The 22,839-nt window shown below is 36.9% G+C and overlaps 1 protein-coding gene across 3 annotated transcripts in view; it reads right to left on the minus strand.

Moving 5' to 3' along the window:
• The window catches only part of ATRN (attractin), a 244,387-nt gene that overhangs the window by 204,220 nt on the left and 17,328 nt on the right, over positions 1 to 22,839 (minus strand). For all 3 annotated transcript variants that reach the window (XM_072619903.1, XM_072619904.1, XM_072619905.1), the window contains exons 2-3: positions 12,809 to 12,892; positions 8,575 to 8,688 (exon numbers count right to left, since the gene is read on the minus strand). In XM_072619903.1, coding sequence (XP_072476004.1) covers positions 8,575 to 8,688; positions 12,809 to 12,892 — 198 coding nt within the window. The remainder of the gene's footprint in view (positions 1 to 8,574; positions 8,689 to 12,808; positions 12,893 to 22,839) is intronic.

Consider the following 22,839-nt stretch of genomic DNA (forward strand, 5'->3'; position numbering starts at 1 on the left):
CCACAAGTTCACCCCCATGCCTGGATCATTTCTGACTCATACTCTGCAGTAACTTGACATAGGCATCAAATTGAAACTTATTAAGGACAAAGAGGGCATCCAAAAAGCCCATTCATCTCGCTATCCCTCCCCCTATTAGTAAATCACTGACATAATGGCAAGAAAAAGTATTAAAAATCTACAGAGGCAGGGTAGAACCAAGATTGCAGCGTAGGAGCAGGAACTAATATGAACTCTCCCAAATTCCCTCCATATAAATTTAAGATAACACCTCAGATCAAATTCTGGAGAGGTAGAATCAACAAAAAGTCAGTTGAGGATCTCAAGGCAAAATGCCTGCCACACTCAGAGAGAGAAATATGGAAGTCACTCACACATTGTAGCAGATCATGTTTGTGTATGTGTATGTGTTTGTGTATCATGTTCTGATTTGTTATACGATTTCTTTCATTTATCTTAGTCTGACTACATAGCATGACTATAGTGAAAATATACTCAATAGGAAAGTATATGTAGAATCTATACAGAATTGTATGCAGTCATGGGGAGGGAGGGGGGTAGTGGGGAGTAGGTGGGGAGGGATAAAATCGCAATTGTATGGCAGTGATTGTTAAACATTACAAAAATAAAATAAAAAAAAAAAAGAAAAAAAAAAGTCAGTTGAAATAAAATTTTCCAGCCCAAGACAATTTAGGAGGACAGTATGAGAGGTCTGTCTCATCAGGGTAGTAGATGACCTGGAGCACAGTGCAGGCCATGCCATAGTGTCAGCATCAGCCCTTGGAAGTAGCTGGTAGCTCTCAGTCCACAGATAGTAAGGGGATTAGACAACTGGTCAGAAAAAGATTACAGGGGACCCTTTGCTGGTGCTGGGTTCAGGACCCTGTTGCATTGCCTATAGGGGATTGTTGCCAAAGGGGAACAGAGACCCTGGTAACAAGCAAAGAAAAGTGTTTGTGATCACCTTCAAGGGAGTGGGAGACCTGGTCTCAGTTCTAAGGAAGAAAGAAGCACTAGCACTTGTGAGTGCAAGAGAGCAGGAGACTTGGTCACAGTTCCAGAGACAAGAGGAGTCTTAGCACTTGTAGCTACAAGGGAACAAGGTCCCCTCCTGGGTAAAGATCAGAAGACATGCCAGGAGATCAGTGACCAGACCTCTACAAATCATACAACCTTAGAAGAAATGAAAACCTATAGACCCCCCCATAACTAGCTCTGAAAATAGCAACACACAAAACCCTGAAGTTTAGGACAGTGCCCCTTCCACCCCAGGAGCAGAGCACAACTTTAACATAAAGCTAAAAATTTAAGAAATAGGCTAGGAAAATGAGCGAACAACAACAAATAAAATAAAATAAAATAAACCTGACCACTACGGTGACAGGGAAGATTAAAACATAAACTCAGAAGACAACTTTGTCAAAACAGCTGTAAGTAAAACTTCAAAGAAAAATGTGAACTGAATATAAAGAAGCCCAACAAGAATTCCTGGAAGAGCTCAAAAAGAATTTTAAATATCAGATAAGAAAAGTAGAAGAAAAAACTGGGAAAAGAAATTAGAGATACAGAAAATTATGAAAAAAGAATCAACAACTTAATAAAAGAGGCACCAAAAAATATTGAAAATAACATTAAAAAACAGAACTGGCCAAATGGAAAAGGATGTACAAAAGCTCATTAAAGAAAATAACTCCTTAAAAATTAGAATTGGGCAACTGGAAGCTAATGCCTCCATGAGACATCAAGTAACAATAAAACAAAATCAAAAGAATAAAAAAATACAATAAAACATGAAAAATGAAATGAAAACATGAAAAAACATGTTTTTCATTAGAAAAACAACTAACCTGGAAAATAAAACGAGGAGAGATAATTTAAAAATTTTTCAACTATCTGAAAGCCATGATCAAAAAAGGAGCCTAGACATAACACTTCAAGAAATTATCAAGGAAAAATGTCCCAAAATCCCAGAGCCAGAGAAACTGAAAAAATCCACTGATCACCTCCTGAAATGAAGACTCCCAAATGAAAACTCCCAGGAATATTACAGCCAAATTCCAGAGCTCTCAGGTCAAGGAGAAAATACTGTAAACAGCCAGAAAGAAACAATTCAAATATCATGGAGCCACATTTAGGATCACATAAAATTTAACAGCTCCCACATTAAACAAGTAGAGGTCTTGGAATAAGATATCCCAGAAGGCAAAGGAGCTGGGTTTATAACCAAGAATAACTTACCCAGCAAAATTGAGTATAATCTTTGAGGAAGAAAAAATGGATATTTAATGAATTAGAAGACTTTTAAGCATTCCTGATGAAAAGACCTGTCCTGATGAGAGAAATGATTATCAAATAACCAATTATTGGGGAGATTCAGGGTTATTTCTTTTTTAAGGAAATCTCTGTCCTTGCCCCAAAATTTAACCCTTCTAGACCATCTTATCTAGGTAAAGTTGTTGCCCCACCCAAACGGAGAAGCTTATAAAGAATTTATTCTAAGGTGAATTCCCAGCCGATTATGTTCTGCTCAGGCTTGGGTGGTAGTAGATTCTTTGGATGCCCAAGGCTGGGGGTGGTCTGGAAGGAAATGACATAATCAAAATTTCCCCAACCCCCTACTAGAACAGGTTCACCTCTGATTAGAATATTCATTCTTCTCATTAACTGCTAACCTATCAGAGCTGATTGCCCATTATTAAAATTAACCTTAACACCTGACCCCCAAATATACTAAAATAGGTTCATGATGTTTTCATAGTCAAATATAGTCTTTCTCTTTGATGACTCTGTTGATGACCCTGATCTGCCTCCTCTAAAGAACAGTTAAGAGTCAACAGGGGGGCGGAGCCAAGATGGCGGAGTAGAAAGACGCACATATGCTACCTCCGAACCTACTGCCCATAAAATACCTGTAGAGAAAAGAACCACCGGTGAATTCTGGAGCAACAGAAGCCACAGAATGGAGCGGACGAGATTTCTGCTTCAGAGAGCCTGAAAACCTCTCGCAAAAGGTCCCTCGTGCCCCAGACCCGGAGCAGAGCCCAGCCCTGCCTCAGCACCGTGCAGCGCCGAAGGGAGCAGATCCAAGCGGGCTTCGGGGACGGAATCTCCAGCGGCTGTGTGGGTCCCTCCACCCACAGGTGATGGGGGTCGGTGAGAGGGTCTCTTTGGTGGGTCGAGAGGGGAGTGGGGTGCCCACATGGATCGGGACCCCTCGGGAGGCGGCAGCAGAGGCGGGGGCGGACCGGGGCTCCCCAAGCAGGCAGGACCCTGGATCCATTGTTGAAGGTCTCCACATAAACCCCCTGAGGGAATGGAGCCTGAGAGGTGGCCCTGCCCTGACCTGAGCACCTAAACTTAATCTCACACTAAACAGCAGCCCTGCCCCCACCAAAAGCCCTGAGGCTGAGAAGCAGCATTTGAGCCTCAGACCCCAAGCCCTGGCTGGGAGGAGGCAAGGTGGGTGTCAGGAGAATATTCAGAGGTCAAGTCACTAGCTGGGAAAATGCCCAGAAAAGGGAAAAGAAATAAGACTATAGAAGGTTACTTTCTTGGTGAACAGGCATTTCCTCCCTTCCCTTCAGATGAGGAAGAACAATGCTTACCATCAGGCAAAGACATAGAAGTCAAGGCCTCTGTATCCCAAACATCCAGACTAAATATTCTGTGGGCTCAGGCCATGGAAGAGCTCAAAAAGGATTTTGAAAATCAACTTAGAGAGGTGGAGGAAAAGCTGGGAAGAGAAATGAGAGACATGCAAGAAAAGCATGAACAGCAGGTCAGCACCCTGCTAAAGGAGACCCAAAAAAATGCTGAAGAAAATAACACCTTGAAAAACAGGCTAACTCAATTGGCAAAAGAGGTTCAAAAAGCCAATGAGGAGAAGAATGCTTTCAAAAGCAGAATTAGTCAAATGGAAAAGGAGATTCAAAAGCTCACTGAAGAAAATAGTTCTTTCAAAATTAGAATGGAACAGATGGAGGCTAATGACTTTATAAGAAACCAAGAAATCACAAAACAAAACCAAAAGAATGAAAAAATGGAAGATAATGTGAAATATCTCATTGGAAAAACAACTGACCTGGAGAATAGATCCAGGAGAGACAATTTAAAAATTATGGGACTACCTGAAAACCATGATCAAAAAAAGAGCCTAGACATCATCTTTCATGAAATTATCAAGGAAAACTGCCCTGAGATTCTAGAACCAGAGGGCAAAATAAGTATTCAAGGAATCCACAGATCACCACTTGAAAGAGATCCAAAAAGAGAAACTCCTAGGAACATTGTGGCCAAATTCCAGAGTTCCCAGGTCAAGGAGAAAATATTGCAAGCAGCTAGAAAGAAACAATTCAAGTATTGTGGAAATACAATCAGGATAACACAAGATCTAGCAGCTTCCACATTAAGGGATCGAAGGGTGTGGAATAGAATATTCCAGAAGTCAAAGGAACTAGGACTAAAACCAAGAATCACCTACCCAGCAAAACTGAGTACAATACTTCAGGGGAAAAATTGGTCTTTCAATGAAATAGAGAACTTTCAAGCATTCTTGATGAAAAGACCAGAGCTGAAAAGAAAATTTGACTTTCAAACACAAGAATGAAGAGAAGCATGAAAAAGTAAATAGCAAAGAGAAGTCATAAGTGACTTTACTAAAGTTGAACTGTTTACATTCCTACATGGAAAGACAATATTTGTAACTCTTGAAACTATTCAGTATCTGGGTACTGGGTGGGATTACACACACACACATGCACACGCACATGCACACACACATAGAGACAGAGAGCACAGAGTGAATTGAAGAGGATGGGATCATATCTTAAAAAAATGAAATCAAGCAGTGAGAGAGAAATATGTTGGGAGGAGAAAGGGAGAAATGGAATGGGGCAAAATATCTCTCATAAAAGAGGCAAGCAAAAGACTTATTAGTGGAGGGATAAAGAGGGGAGGTAAGAGAAAAACATGAAGTCTACTCTCATCACATTCCACTAAAGGAAGGAATAAAATGCACAGTCATTTTGGTATGAAAACCTATCTTACAATACAGGAAAGTGGGGGATAAGGGGATAAGCGGGGGGGGGGGGGGTGATGATGGAAGGGAGAGCATGGGGAGGAGGGAGCAATTTGAGGTCAACACTCATGGGGAGGGACAGGATCAAAAGAGAGAACAGAAGTAATGGGGGACAGGATAGGATGGAGGGAAATATAATTAGTTCTTACACAACACTACTATTATGGAAGTCATTTGCAAAACTACACAGATTTGGCCTATATTGAATTGCTTGCCTTCCAAAGGGAAGGGGTGGGGAGGGAGGCAGGGCGGATTGGCAGACAGGGGCAATTAGAACGCTCGGTGTTTTGGGGTGGGGGGAGGGGACAAAAGGGGAGAAAATTTGGAACCCAAAATTTTGTGAAAATGAATGTTAAAAGTTAAATAAATTAAAAAAAAAAAGAGTCAACATCAGAACCCAGTTAGTATTATTCCTTGAAATCATTTGTTGGGGGAGGGGGGAGAGGTGGAATGATGGATTCCACTTTTAAAAGTTAAAGGTTTATCGTCATTTTTTCCTTCCCTTAAACTTGGTAGGTAAAACAATTCTTCTGCTTTTAAGTTTTCCCAGTTGCAAAAGCTACATAGCTATCCAAGTCTTGACCACAACATACTTTCTCTGCTATAATTCCATACCTTACATAATAGCTATGCCAAATGTTTTCCCTATACCTGTGAAATGTCACTGGAGCATGGTAAAATGCTATCTTGAGATTGCTGATGAAAGAAGGTATACTAGGAAGGTTTTAGACAACTCGCCCAGAGTTGATTATATATGCAACATATGTAATTACTGTATTGTCCTCATCAAACACAATTCTATGTATGGCTTCATGATTCACTGCTCCAGGTAATCCCCAATTTACTTTGGCTTGCATTTTTCCCTTTGTTTATTCAATACGATATCTTGGGTCATGACTACTTCTAGCACTAATGGACAAAGGCAACAGTGCCTTTAATCTTGTCCTCACCCACAACTGATCCACTTCCATATTTATCTATTCTAAAATTATTTTATCTGATCAGTTTCTTATCATCTTATCTTTTCCTATGCCTTACAAGTCCTAATCCTGTTCTTTGTCAATGACCTACACTCCCTCTATCCCTTCATATTCTTGTACTGGCTATACTCTTTCCTTCTCTATCTCCACTCCTTGGTGAACCAATTGAACTCTGTACCAGTGGTATCAATCTCAAATAGAAACCTGAGGCAACGTATTGATTCAGAAAACCCACAAATTAATACTATCAACATAAAATAGCATTTTAACTTCTTTTGTTAAACATTTCTTAATTCAGCAGGAGTTTGGCATCTCTACTCTACAATATTGTTTAGTCTTAAATCCCTAGCCCACTTTTCCTTACTAATTGCAACTTGTCAACCCCCAACCCTGAATTATTCCTAACTGCTTCTTGATCACTATACATGATATTAAACAAAGTTGAAGGAAATCTCCAAACTGCTGATTTGGTCCACTACACATTTTTAAATCTAATCTTAAGTAAGCCCTCCCTGTAGCAAGACAACCATTCTACTACTGCTACCTAATTAATTCCCTACTTTACTCTCTACATCAGTTATTCCAAAATTTTATTTGTCTCAAGCCTAAGACATCACCAGCCTTCACCATCTGTTTATCATCTTCAGTTCATCTCATAGTTCAATAAAAAAATGAGGCCATTCACCAGAGAGCTTCCTCTTCTCTCCTCTTCCTCATTTCACAATACTCATATCCCCCATTATCTCTTCCTTTAGCTCTACCTCAAATGGTGGCCTTTCTACTTGTGAAGGTCAATCCTTCTACATGGCATATACTTTTGATTCCATCCCTTTCCATCTTTTCTAGGAGACTTAGCCTACTATTATTCTCACACTGTCTCTTATCTTCCATCACACCCTATCTACTGATTCCTTCTGCTGCTGACAAACATGCCCATGGACACCTCCCATCCTTAAAAAAACTCTATCATTCCAACAGCTGCCTTTCTCACCTTCATTCTCTTTAATGACATTTCTACTTCCTCTATCAGCACACTGAAGACTATGGCATTAGGTAAGTACCCAGATGATAGGCCTATGAATTACATTATTTTTTTTCTAAACAATAACTTTGATTGCACCACTCACCTGCTCAAAAACTTTAAATAGCTCTTCCTCCTTACTTTGGATATGAAAGCTGCTTACAACTAACATTTCCAACCATATCTCCCACTATTCTTATATGGAATGCAACAAACATTTAATACAGAACTCCAATCACACCTCTTCTTGCATCTACACTTTGAATCAAACTACTTCTGCCTTCATTGTCTACCATTCAAAAACGCTATCCATTCTTCAAATCTTTCCCATTCCTTAAAGCAATCCACAATCACTCCAGCAAATTCATCTCTCCCCCCACCAAATTCCTATAGAACTTAATTTATAACATTAATTTTACAATTAATCATGTATTCATTCACTCATTCATTTAACATTCATTCTTTTAAAGGACCTGCATGCTTTGGAAGAAATACGAAGTTTTGAAAAAGAACTCTTACTTGCTTACAATTACTGTCTTAAACCGTTTGCACAAATCTTGCATTGTAATTTATCATGTACTAATAGAATCCTAGAATGATAGAGATGAAAGAACTTTAGTTAGTGATCATCAAATTCAATCTTTTCCCTTTAAACAGAAGGAAGAGGGAGACCTAAAGGAAGGAGTGTCATACAGAGAAGACGATACTAAACTAATAATAATAGCTGACATTAAGGTACTTATTTTCAAACCATTTTATATATACATTATCTCATTTCACCTTCATAATAGCTTTGTGAAGTAAGTACTACAGATATTATCATTTCCATTTTACACATGAGGAAACTTAGACTCAGCAGGTTAAGTGAATTGCACATAGTAAGACACTTAGTAAAAATCAGATCCCCATAACAGAATACAAGAAAGTTCACCTATCAGAGCCAGACGACTAAAATTCCAGTTGGAGGGAAATGAGGATAGCAGCCAGAGAAAAGAATGCATGGTTTGGAGACCAGGCCAATGAATAAAGTGAAAGTTCATCTAAACAGGTACTTATTGTTTAGGGAACCTCAAACACAAAGTTACTTAACAATAAAATCACCTTGCATTTATAAAGCATGTGAAATTTCATAACCTTCAAAACTCCTTCATAGAACTTCTTTGTTCCTGGTAGCCAACACTATAAAGAAAACCATATGCACACCTATGAGAAAGGCAGAGTAGCCATTTCCACTCTACACCCAAGGAACCTAAAGATGAAAAGCTAAGTGACTTGGCCAGTGTTACACAGCTTGTAGGTGACAGTGCCAGAAGTTAAAACAAAGTCTTTTTAACTAACCCAGGCCAGTGCTCTGTCTCCTGGAACATATCTTATCAACAGATCAGTCAATTTCTGGCTAGAATAAAGCCAGTTTTTCAAGAATACAAACAAGTGATAAGTTGGAACTCAGGAAGTAAATTAACAAATAATTACTATTTAATTTAATTTGAACTTACCTAAAGGCAGCAACGAGTGGGGCATAAATGGAGTCCCCATCATAAACATATAGATGGTCCCAACTACACTCTGTAGCAAAATGACTGAAACGAAGGCGCAGTATTCTATTTGGCCTTTAAAAAAAAAAAAAGAATTAATTATAATCAAGGATATTGTTACTAAAATGTATGCTTGCTTCATATGTAAATAACCAAAATGTCTAATTTTAAAATAAACCTAATATTTGTGGCATTAAAAATCTGTCCTGCACAAACATAATATTGATCTTGAGTTTTATTTTTTATTTTTCCTTCAGAGTTTTAACCAATTTGGAATACATTTCTAGGAAGTTTTGGAATAGGCACTTTATAAATTTTTGTTGAACTCTTAGAAATATAAAAAAATATTTTATGACAAAATGACAATATTTACTTGATAAACTACAAAACGAGCTACTTTTATAATTCTTGCAATAAAGCAGTAAAGTAAAACGTACACTTAAGACAACTTTCCTAATAAACCTGAGACTAAAAAGTGTCAATTACCTCAAAGATAATTGTTCAGATATTTGTGCTGAAAATTTGAAGCTATGCTGACATGTGGAATAAATGTTGCTTTACAATGATTTCCTTCCCCACCACTAAGTAAAACTGCATTCTCCAAGGTCACCAATGATGTCTTATTCTTTAATCCAATGCCATTTTCTCAGTCTTCATTCTTACAGAATTCTCTGCAGGATCTGACCTGCTAACCATTCTCTCCTTCTGAATAACATTATCTTCTCCCAGGGCTTTGGAGATCACCTCTCTTGGTTTTCTCCCTACCTGTTTAACAGATCTGCTTCAGAAGGATCATCATGTATGGTACATCATTCCTAGGTATAAATCCAAGGTTCTGGTGTGTGTTTTCTTTCTTATCTCTATATAGACTGCTCCAGTCTATATTGCCAGCCCTTATTTCTCTCCCTGAGCTCCATTCTCACATCTTCCATTGTTTGCTGGACATATCCACCTGGAAAATCCTCCAGGAATCACAACTTCAATAGATTTAAAACAGAACTCATTGTCTTCCCTCTCCCGATCCTACATATTCAGTTAACTTTTTCTCTATTTCTGTCAAGAGTTTCACTATTCTTGCAGTCACTCAGGTTTGCAATCTAGATCTCTCAGTTCTTCACTCACCCTCACTCCCATAATTCGATTAGTTACCAAGGTTTGTTGATTTTTCCCTCATCAATATCTCTATTCACACAACCACCCTACATAAGGCTCTTCCATTACTCCCTTGCCTGGATGACTGCAGGAGCCTCTTACTTGGTCTCCTTGTATCTAGTTTCCCCCTTCTCCCAATCCAGCTTCCATACAGCTGCAAAACTGATCTAAAGTACAGGCCTGACCAAGTCACTCTCCTCTTCTGCTCAAGAAGCTTCTACAGTAGCAGTGTCAAATACATTGATGAGGGCTGCATGCATCCATAGCATTCCTGAGTACATGCAGTGCAAACCAGATTAAAATGTAATGGGAACTATTTAGCAAAATAAATTTAAAAATACAATAAAACATAGATAATGTTACTATAAGGGTTTCTAAGTCCACAAAGATCCTTAGATACAGGTGACCTCATTTTCTATCTGGGTTTGACACACTGTTCCATGGCTCTTCTTTGCCACTAAGATAAACTACAAATGCTTTCTTTTCTTCAGAAAAGCATTCAGAGCCATCTGCAGTGTGGCTCCAGCGTATTTGTCCAACATCATTACAGATTACTCTTTTCATGTACATGCCTTCTTGCTGTTGGTTGCAGAGTATATTTTATCTTCCACCTCAGTGCCTCTGCATAAGTTGTCATGGCAACCCTGCACCCCTGCGCTGTTATGTCCCATTACCTCCACATCCATTAGAACTCAAAGATCTCTTCAAAAGTTACTTTGATTTATTTTTCATATATTCTGTACTTACTTTTCTATGAATGTATCATGTTCCTCTCCTTGTGGGCCGGGAAGGTCTAATTTGTGTATTTTTATCCTCACTATCTAGTACAGCAGCTGGCACAAACATTACTGAGTAACCGACACCAACCAAGTTCCATTCAGAAAATGAGTGTCTGAAACCTGTAGTGACTTAAACTTCATTACAAGGATCAGGACTCAAGCCTTTCACAAGAAGACAAAAGCAAAATTATGACTGGCACAGATTGAAATTGATACGGGCTGAGTAAACTGTCCAACTGAAGTTCAGAGCAGCAGCAATGAACAGAAAGAAGAACAGAAAGAAGAACATAAAGCTCAATGATAAAAAAATCAGTGATAACAGATCATAAGATCTATTTTCTGGGCACTTCATTTTAGGAAAGACATTGACAAACTGTATAAGATCCAGGATATTGAGGAGACTAGAGACAATGATATATGAAGATTGACTGAAAACTAGGGATATTTAACCTGAAGTAGGAAGACTTGAGGGGAACATGATAGTGCTTTTTTAAATATCTGAAAGGGTGTCATTTGCAAGACAGATTAGCTTTGTTTTGCTTGCCCATGGAATAAGAACCAAGCCATGGAGGAAGCTGCAAAGAAAGCAGATTTAGGCTTGATGAGTGAAAAAACTTTCTGACAATCAGTGGTATGCAAAAGCATAAATGGGCTACCTCAGGAGATGGGGAGCTCTCCCTTCACTAGAGGATTTCAAACAACAACTTGTGAATTTATCAGGTGGACTCCAGTTCAAGTACAAGCCTCTTTGGCTCCTGATGTGTTTCAGGGAATATTTCACTCCTCTTTCACAGCTCAACATCTAGAATGAATCTTCTCCTCTCACTAAATTCACTTCCTCTCCACTTACTCACTTCTTGATAATTCTGTTCACTAGTCTACTGAAACTCCGGGAGTGCCAAGAGCTAATTTCTGTCATCTTCATTTCACTCCTTTCCAGCCAGACAAAATACTTAACAAGGAGGCCTAGCCTTCTAGTATGTGATCCTTCTAGTAAGGCCTATCTTTCAAGCACTCTATTTTCTGTTTTGCTCTCACTTTTAGAAACTGTCCCCTTAGAAACAAATTTATGGGGCAAAATTCACATAAATGAATCAAAATACAACTGTACTGAAATTAACTGACAGAGAAATTCATTTACTGCATTAAAATGGAAAAATGATATTTTTATAACATTTAAGCAGCTTGTTAAACAATCATATAGACAACATTAATACTTAATCTTTAATTTTCACATCTTCCTTAATTCACTGGATGGTAAAAGAAAATATACAAAGGAGAAGAAAATGCCATGAAGCAATTAACATTTAATCTGCATAGAATAATATTTTAAATTTTTTTTTAAAAAAAGAAAAGCTCAAATCTGCCTTTTCTTTTATTCTTTTCCTTCAGAGTCTATTTCATTTTAGAAAACAGGGCTTTATAATATACCATAGATGATAATTCTTCTTTTAATTCTTGGCAAATCTATATTTCCCAATGTACCAAACACTGAGTTAAACCACAAAAGGATGCTTTGACATAAGCAAACATTAAACAAATAGCACTTTAAGTGATCTACAAACTGAAAGTACCATTCTTAAAAATTATGTTTCTTAACTTCAGTATCTGAAATAAAATTAATTCAGTTGCTCTCCCCAAAATATATATATATTTATATCTATGCATATTTGCATAGATATGTGTGTATATGTACATATACACATATATATACATATACACACTCATACACACAAAACATATTGATACCAATGAGTTCTCATCATTTCACTGGTGTTTAGCTAGTGATCAAAATTTCTTCTGAAACTTTTATCTTTAATAAAAATTACATTTAGGCAAAATCTTTCCTACAACGTCTTCTAAGGCCCAATAAAAATAGATTCATTTCAGCAGGTCATGAATATGCAATGGAAATTAGCCAAAAATATCAGATCACACTAAAGACTAGTTGTTTTTAAAATTAAATCAAATCAGCATTTTGGTTACTGAATTAAAAGAATTCATATTACAAATGAATTTAATGGCTTTTTTGTCATATCTATTAGGAATTTGGGGCAAGGAAAAAAACAAAACTCAGTGGTCCAAAGCAAACTTTTTAAAATCTATTTTTAATTAAAGTTATGGCTGGAGAAGTCTGCAACTACAGTAAACTGATACAAGCAATCAATCAGTAGCATTTATTCAAATTATGTCTTTGGCAGAAAGGAAATTATAGAACCTAAAGCTGAAGTTTATCACATAAAAATAAAACAGCTGTTACTCACTGTCCTTCAATGAGCCAGGTACATTTTGTTTTGTATTTATAATTTCCAGGTCCATCAGTTACAAAACCTGCTGATCCAGTCAGCCTATAAATGTAAAGAAAAGAAAAATATAGGAAAATGCTGAAGTTTCCAAGAATCTCATGTATCAGTAACAGAATACATCTTTTTAAACTTATAGCACACACAATGATAAGTAACAGCAAAAGGAAAATTTTTCCTTTGTTATGGAGATATAGCAAAGAGTCCACTAAGATATTCCCTATAGTACAAAACTCAAAGAACTACAAAAGAAATCTCATGCATATCTTTCTAGTGATCTTCTCTAAGTGTACATCCAATCATATTAATAACCTCTACTCAATAACTGGCTCTACCCCTCTACTCTACTGGCTTTCTGTCTCCTCCAGGATCAAATACAAAATCTTTTGTTTGGTGTTAAAAACCCTTCACAACCTAATGCCTTCAATCTGCCCCACTCCTACTACACCTTTTCAGTCTTCTTACATTTTATTCTTCACCACAACAATTCAGGCCAGTGACACTGGCCTCTTTACTATTTAATGAACAAAAATCCATTTTACAACTCCAGGCATTTTCTCTGGCTGTCCTCAATGGCTGGAATGTTCTCCCTCTTCATCTCAGCCAACTAGCTTCCCTACCTTTCTCCAAGTTCCAAATAAAATCCCATCTTCTACTGGAAGTCTTTCCCAACCTCCTCCTAATTCTAGTGCCTTTTCTCTCTTAATTATTTCCTATTTATCATATATATTTATATAGCTATATATCTTGTATGTTCAGCGTCTGGCACCTAGTGCTGTTGTTCTTCAGTCGTTCAGTTGTATCTGACTTTTTGTGACACACCCTCCCCCCCCAACCACAGCACACCAGGCCCTTTTGTCCTCCCCTATCTCCCAAATTCTGTCCAAGCTCATGTTTGTTGTTTCCATAACACTATCTATTCATCTCATTCTCTGCCACCCCTTTTTCCTTTTGCTATCAATTTTTCCCAACATCAAGGTCATTTCCAAGGAGTCCTGTCTTCTTATTATATGGACAAAGTAGCTAATCTTCAGCTTCAGTATTTGACCTTCTTGTCAGTAGTCTGAATTAATTTCTTTAAATATTGGCTGATTTGATCTCCTTGTTTTCCAAGGGATTCTCAAAAGTCTTCTCCAGCACCATAGTTCAAAAGCATCAATTTGGCAGTGCTCAACTTCCCTTATAATTCAGTTCTCACAGCCTAGCACCTCGTTGTGCTTATTAATATCTATTGAATTAAGTGACTTTATCTTCTACCACTCCCACTTATATTCTACACTGTACTTAATGGGATGAATTGTCCTTCAAGGTCTAGCCAACACTTCCTCTATGAAGCCTTTTTCTGATTCACCAAGTGGAAGTGATGCTTCTCCTGAATTTATCAGAGCACTTTGTACCTGTTAGGCACACCTCATATTCTGAACTGTATTATATTCATCTGTGTATATCTTATCACCCTCACTGCAAAGTAAACCCCTAGAATATTGGCTGTTTTTATTTTTGTGCCTCCTCCAGCAATGGTTAAAAAAAGAAATATAAACCAGTGAAACAGACTAAATAAAATAGAATAAGCAACAGTTTGCTACAGATTATATTTAGACCAACAATTTACACTATACCCAAGAATCTGTAAATGGATACATGACCAGAATATTAAAAGTCACATCATTTTAAAAATTAGAATATAATCTGATTACATTGTTTTCATAGCTATGATTAATGGGGGAATTCTTGATCAAACAAGATGAAATAGTGATTATAAAAGAAAAGAGATTATTTTGATTACATCAAATTGAAAATTTTGCACAAACAAAATCACTGTAACTAGGATGAGAAAGGAAACATCTTTGTATAAAGGAAAATCTTTGTATCAAATATCTCTGATAAAGGATTGATAAACAATAATTAACACAAATGTATAAATGAAATTCCTAGAGATATTCCTCCAATGAACACGTAGTCAACCAACATGAGCAAGTTATAAAAAGAATTGCAAACTATTAACAATCATATCAAGGACTTCCAAATCAATCAAAAAACAAAATCAAAACAGCTCTGAGATTTCAGCTAACACCCAATAAAATGAAAAAGATAACAAAAGACAGAAACAATCCATGTTGGAGGAGCTACCAAAAAATGGGAGGTGTTGGTGGAAATGTGAATTGTTCTAACCACTCTAGACAGCAATTAAAAAAAAAAATTCTTTCCCTCTTATTAGGATTTTGACACCTGGAAGTTTATTCCCTCTTCCCTCTGAAATCTGAATTAGCATTTCACATGTAGAATCTTAGGACAGAAAAAAACATAATTATTTCTATAAGGTCTTTGATTCCTCTTTGGAGAGAGCAAACCAAAACCATTATCCAGGCTCTTGCCAAATAACTGGCAGGTATTCCTTGTCTCTTAGTTTTTGCTTTCACTTCTTAAAATAGCCAAGAAGGTCCATCCCTCCTCCCCACACCTGGTTCCATAATAATGTCATAAAGTGTACATTTGGGCCCAGATGATCCTGCAGCACACATGATACTAGTAAGACTCTCAATATGCCCCATGTTATTCTTGAATAAATCAGGTACATTCTAGTTTGATACTCTATTCCCCCTCAAACAATTACTGAGTTCAAAGACCCCAAACCATAAAACTGAAAGTAGAGATTGTAAGTAAAACCTTCCTATCAAGCACCAAGCACCATCCAGAGCCCCTGAAAAAGAAGACACATCTCTAATATGTGAGAGAAAAAGCTTTTTCTATGCAAAAAGGGGAAAACTGAGAGGCTATTTTTATAGCTGCTAAACCAGCCTAATCTGGCCATAGATTTAGAGGCTTACAGAGTTCCAGTCTCATCTGTAAAGAAAATCCTATAATGTTTCCCTTAGTCTTATGTATGTATTTCCTTTCCCCCCTCCCTCCTTTTACCATGTAATCACTCACTAGACACCAAATGATGGGGAAGGGAGGCATTTGGCACCAAATGAAGAAAATGAAATATGTGAAGAAAACTGATCATCTGCTTTTTAATTCCTCAAACTCATGGAGCCTCATTCCAATTCCTGTAGTAAGTGACCCTAAATTAAAGTCTCTAAAAATCAGGTTGAATGAGGTATTTGTATTTTAATCCTAGGGGTAAGAGGGAACCACTGAAGGCTTTTAATCAAGGAAATGTCCACAGTCAGATGTTACTAAGGTATGCTAATTTCAGTAGATGTTCAGAGGAAAGATTGGAAAGGAGAGAGAATTGGAAGGTGAGAAAGTGATGAGAAAGTTAACTATTAGCTCTTAAAAACCACATCAAAGACTGTTCCAAAATAAAACCAAAACAGCTCTGGGATTTTACCTCACACCCAATAAAATGAAAAAGATGACAAAATATAGAAACAACCTATGTTGGAGGAGAAGATGGGAGATGTTGCTATAAAATATCTAGGAATCTACCTGACAAAACAAACTCAGGGACTATGTGAACACAATTACAAAACATTTTCGCACAAATAAAGTCAGATCTAAGTAAGTGGAAAAACATCAATTGCTGGTGGATAGGCTGAACCAATATAATAAAAATGACAATTCTACCTAAATTAATTTATTTATTTAGTGTCATAACAATAAAAGCATCAGATAATTATTTTCTAGAGCTACAAAAAATAATATCAAAATTCATCTGGAATAACAAAAGGTCCAGAATATGAAGGGAACTAATGAAAAGAAATGCTAGGGAAGGTGGCCTAGCGCTACCAGACCTCAAATTGTATTATGAAACAGCAATCATCAAAACCACTTGGTACTGGCTAAGAAACAGGGTAGACCAGTGGAGTAGGTTAGGTACTCAAGACACAGTAGTCAATGAATACAGCAATCTACTGTTTGATAAACCCAAGGATCCCAGTTTCTAGGATAAGAACTCACTGTTTGACAAAAATTGCTGGGAAAACTGGATAACAGTGTAGTGGATACTGGGCATAGACCAATGCCTGACACTTTATACTAGGATAAAGTCCAAATGGATACATGATCTAGGTATAAAGATTGATATGTTTATAAAAACAAATTAGGGGAGCAAAGAATAGTGTATTTGTCAGATTTATGGAAAATGGAGAAATTTTTTGACCAAACAAGAGATAGAGAACATTACAAAGTGCAAAATGGATAATTTTGATTACATTAAATTGAAAAGTTTTTGCACAAACAAATTCAATGCAATCAAGATTAGGAGGGAAGCGGAAAACTGAGAAATAATTTTTGCAACTAGTGTCTGTGATAAAGGCTTCATTTCTAAAATAGATAGAGAACTGAGTCAAATTTACAAGAATATAAGTCATTCCCTAATTGATAAACGGTCAAAGGATATGAACAGGTAGTTTTCAGAGGAAAAAATTAAAGCTATCTGTAGTCATATGAAAAAAATGCTCTAAATCACTATTGATTAGAGAGAGCCAAATCAAAACAACTCTGAGGTACCACATCACACCTATCAGATTGGCTAACATGACAAAATAGGAAGATGATAAATGTTGGAGAAGATGTGGGAGAATTGAAACACTAATTCATTGCTGGTAGAGCTGTGAGCCGATCCAACCATTCTGGAGAGCAATCTGGAACTCTGCCCAAAGGAATACAAAAATGTGCATGCCCTTTGACCCAGCAGTATCACTTCTAAGACTGTATCCCAAAGAGATCATAAAAATGGGAAAGGGTCCCATATGTACAAAAATATTTATAGTAGCTCTCTTTGTGGTGGCCAAGAACTGGAAATCAAGGGGAAGCTCATCAATTGGGGAATGGCTGAATAAACTGTGACATATAAATGCAATGGAATACTATTGTGCTATAAGAAATGATGAACAAGAAGACTTCAGAGAGGCCTGGAAAGACTTATATGATCTGATGCTGAGCGAAAGGAGCAGAACCAGGAGAATTTTGTGCTAGCAATGACCACAGTGTGCAAGAGTTTTTTCTGGTAGACTTGGAACTTCACAGCAATGCAAGGACTTAAAAAAAAATTTCCAATGGTCTTCTAAGGCAAAATGCCCTCCACATCCAGAGAAAGAACTATGGAAGTCAATCACAGAATGCAGCAGATAACTTTTTTTTTAGCGTATTATGTTCTGGCTTGTTATGTGATTTCTCCCATTTATTTTAGTTCTTCTACACAGCATGACTATCATGAAAATGTATTTAATAGGAATATATGTGTAGATCTTATGTAGAATTGTACACCATCTCAGGGAAGGAGAGGGGAGGTGTGGGGTAGGTAGGGGAAAAAAATCTAAGTTATATGGTAGTGATTGTAGAACACTAAAAATAAATAAAATTAATAAAATTTTTTAAAAATGTAAAAAAATACGAATGGAAGACTTTAGAGAGGTCTGGAAAGACCATATGAACTGAAGCTGAGTGAAAGGAGCAGAACCAGGAGAACGTGGTACACAGCAACAACCACAATGCGTGAGGAATTTTTCTGGCACACAGTCCTTCGTAACAATGCAAGGACCTAAAAAATCCCCAATGGACTTTTGAGACAAAATGCCTTCCACATCAGAGAAAGAACTATGAAATTGGATCACTGAATGAAGCAAACCATTTTCTTTTGTATTATATTTTGTTTTGTTTTATTTTATGGTTCCTCCCAATCATTTTAATTCTTCTATTCAACATGACTAAGGTGAAAATGTATTTAATAGGAATGTATGTGTAGAACCTATATAAAACTGCACGCTGTCTCAGGGAGGGAGTGAGGAAGGAGGGAGGTGGGGAATCTAAGATATATGGAAGTGATTGTAGAACAATGAAAACAAAATAATTTTTAAAAAATAAAGTAAATTCAATTGATATAAAAAGATGGGAGGTATTGGTGGAAATGCAAATTGTTCAAACTATTCTGGAAAGAAATTTGAAATTATGCTATTTTTTTAAAAAAAGTCTTTCCCTCTTGTTAGTATTTTGATAGAACTTTATTCCCTTTTCGCTCTGCAATCTTAATTAGTATTTTACATGTAGCATCCTAGCACAGAAAAGCCATAAGCACTTCTTTATAGTGTAATAGTAGTTAAAAGTTATAACTTATAAAAGTGAAGGGATTAGATTTAAGAGATATTTGTGGAGGAAGAATCAATAAGACATGATAACTAAGTAGATATGGGGGAGATTAAAGGGTCAAGTATGACATCCAAGTTGCAAAACTGGACAAATGCATAGAAGGTCATGTCCCCAATAGGAAAAGGGGAGTTTGTAAGAAGGGTATGTTTAGATAGCAAAATAATAAGCTCCATTTGGGATGTGAGTTTGAAAAGTGATGTGCAAGATGCAGCTGGTGATTTAGGACTAGAATTCAAAAGATATCGGAGCTTTATATGCATACATGGGAATAAAATGGAAACAGGACCAGAAAAGTGTCTTGGAGTAAACCCACATCTGATGTTCAGAAAATTGGTAATATCCAGAAAATAAGATTGAGAAGGAATAGTTAGCTAAAAGGAAAACTAGAACACAGCCATGTCAGAAAAGCTAAGATAGAAGTGTTCAGGAGGCAGATGTGGTCAACAGTTATAAAAGCTACAGAGAGGTCCAGAATAATGAGAAATGATTTCAAAATTTATCTTACTCAGAATTCTAGATATTATCTAAGAGAAAAAGTTAACTCCATATTTGAGATGCTAAAAGAAAAAAAAAATCCAAAGTGGTCAAAAATAGAGAGGACTCCATAATTAGGAAAATTTTACAGTATTCTTGCACATGTAAAATCCAAATAATGTCTTTATTAAACTTCAAATTACAAAGAAAGACAGTTTCATGCATCACCAAAAGAAAAGTATTTAAAAACACACAAGAATCTCTTAAGACTTCTCACTAATAATTAAAGATACTAAGATGATCTTGGAAAGAGGTCACTATACTAGTGCCCCAGGAATTGATGACTGGTCCTGTACTACATAATATTTTTAGCAATGACTTGTGGTACGCTTGTGAAACTTGTGGATGACACAAACCTGGAAAAGGCACCAGATGACAAGAGTTAGATCAAAAAACTTTTTCACCAGGATAGGAAAACAGAATTCATCTTGCCAGGCCAAAGCTAATAAAATAAAATTTAACTAAAGATAAAAGTAGTTAAAAATCAATTTTAAAAATACAAGATAGGAAAATTCTAGTCAGACAACAGTTTGTCTAAAAAAAGATTTGGAGGGTGGGATTTAGTGGATCATGACTTCAGCATGCATCAACAGTTTAACATAAACCCCCCAAAATAAAATAATAATAATATAATGCCAACTCTGTTGCTGTTACTTTTAGTGACAGTACAATATCTGAGATGAAAGAATTATATTCTGCCCCAGTGATCCAGGTGTCATCCAGAGCACATCTGGAATATCAGGAACACTCACAAGCTGCACAGTATCCAGAAAGAGTCACCAGCTAAGACGATAACGGGAACTGAAGACTATGCCATATAAGGATTAGTTGAAGGAAATAGGGGTGATTAGGCTGGAAAAAGAACACAGTAACTATCATAAAGATCTGATTCATGTGAAAGAAGTATGAGATTTACTCTCTTTGGCTCCAGAGGGCAGAATATTAGCAGTGAAAAAAGGCTGCACTGATACAGACTTCATCAAAACGTAGGGAAAATGTTCCTAACAGCTAACCAAAAGTAGCATGGGCTGACAGAAGAGCTAAGACTAGATGGTCAGCTTTTGGTTATTGATCATAGGATCATAGAGGCCATCTAATCCAATCACTTCATCTTTAAAGATGAAGAAAATGAAACCTAAGGAGGTTAAGTGATTTGCCCCAAGATCATTCAGGCAGTAGCAAAGTTGAAATTTGAACTCATGTCCTCTGACTCCAACACCAATGGTCTTTCCAATGTATCACAATGCCTGCTAATATTGGGGGTATTCCTAGACTACATAGCCTCTAAATTTCCTTCCAATTAAAATTCTAGAAAAAAATGTTCACACAATATAGCAATGAATAAACAAAGCTGAAAGGAACACAGAGACCACATTGTCATGGTCATACTGGCTAAAAGTTCTGAATTGGTTTTTGTGTTGAAACTGTATTTTGTTATGATTCCCTCTCCCCAACTCCAACAACCCCACTAGTTATTATAGTAAGTATATAAGTAGCTAGTATAAGGTAACAATAAACAGGAATTAAGAGTGTAAAGGAGAATGTAGCAGCTACTTGCCCAAAAACTGACTCCCAAATTAATTAAGGTCATATCCAGACACTACATGCTAAATTAGGAGAAGCTAACTAGGCTCCAAGTTACAGCTTTTTGGTCCCAATATCTGTCCCACAGATAAGCCACAGACATGCACAGTAAAACCAGAGAACCGTTATGCAAATTAAGTAACCCAGGCCATTTAATATCCTGACTAATTATTTCTCAAAGTTTAGTTTAGGAGGAAAAATCTCCTTCCTCCCTACTATCCTACTGGTTAGGGAGAATCTGAGTCAACTAAGTAGATGAATGAGAGTGAAAAGACTAAAAAAATTATAACCTTAAGGGTAAAAACAAGAAAATGCTCATTTGAAAATAGTCTGAAAGCAGAATTAATATTGTGCATTATTATATAATCAAATGTATACTACTAGATGACAGAGAACTGGCCTCAGAATCAGCAAAATTTGGGTTCAGGGTACACCTCTGACATATCATTTAACCACTCAGTGCTTCAGACAACTCTGTGACTACAAGTTGCAAAACAGATACAGGATATGCATTAGTAGAGGGAGTTTTCTCATCAAGAATTCTTTATACCAATGAAATCACAGGCTCTCTCTAAAATTAAACTACACAAACACATACAAACACACAACTCTCTTCTCATTCCCTTCTTCTCCCTTCTGCCTCTCTCCCCAGCACCATCTCCCTTTTATTCATCCATCTACTTTCCTTCTCCTTCCTCTTCTTTTCTTCTCCCTACTCCTACCTCCTTTCCCTTTAGTACTGAACCATATAACCTACCATCCAAAGAACAAACTGGGTAAGTTTGGAGAGATTAACCATCAAGTTAATCACAGGTTATCAAGTTTTACAGCAACAACTCCCAAAGAAAATCTACTAAAGTATGGAGAGGTCGTTATCTGTATCATCAGGAGTACCCACATCAATAAAATTACACACCATCAAGGTACAGGGGAAAAAAGGATAAATTCATTGTATGCAATATTTAACACAAAGAAATTCTAGGAAATTTTCATCAAAAAAACCCAATGCTCTAGTAAACCAAACTTTAAATTTGGTATTATCTTTAACTTTCCTTTTCTTCAATCCCTTCATCACATCTCTCATTCAGTAATTGTTATCTTCCATGAAAATGTCTATTGGGTTTATTCTTTCCTCTCCATTCATAATATCACCATAATACCTGTGGTACATGTCTAGATTACTAGTACAGCCTTCAAGTTATCTTATCATGTCTATGCTAATGATTCTCAGATCTGCTTATCCAACTCTACCCTCTCTCCCAACCTCCAGATTTGAATCTACAACTGCTTAGGAGACATCTCAAACTAGATGACTCACGGACATCTTGAACATGTCCTAAACTGAATTCATTATTTTCCCCAAAAAATTCTTCCTACCTTTCAAATGTCCCTATTACTGTTAAGGATACTACTATTCTCTCAGTCAGTCATCCCACAGTCATCCAGGCTCACAACTTAGGTGCCACCCTCAGCTTCCCACTCTCTCTCATTCGCCATATCCTATCTGCTGCTAAGACTTGTGTATTTTTCCTTCATAACAACCTATAGACACTACCACCACTCTGGTACAGGCTCTCATCACCTCACACCTGGACAAATGTAATAGCTGGTGGATCTGCCTACCCTGAGGCTTTCCCCACTCCAGTCCACCTTCCAGTCAGCTGACAAAGTAACGGCAAATCTGACTATATTACGCCCACCATGTCCCATCAATAAACTCTAGAGTTTCTCTATCACCTCTAGGATCAAATACCAAATTATGTTTGACATAATCTGCAATT

The sequence above is a fragment of the Notamacropus eugenii genome, chromosome 6, assembly GCF_028372415.1.
Source record: "Notamacropus eugenii isolate mMacEug1 chromosome 6, mMacEug1.pri_v2, whole genome shotgun sequence".
NCBI lineage: Eukaryota > Metazoa > Chordata > Mammalia > Diprotodontia > Macropodidae > Notamacropus > Notamacropus eugenii.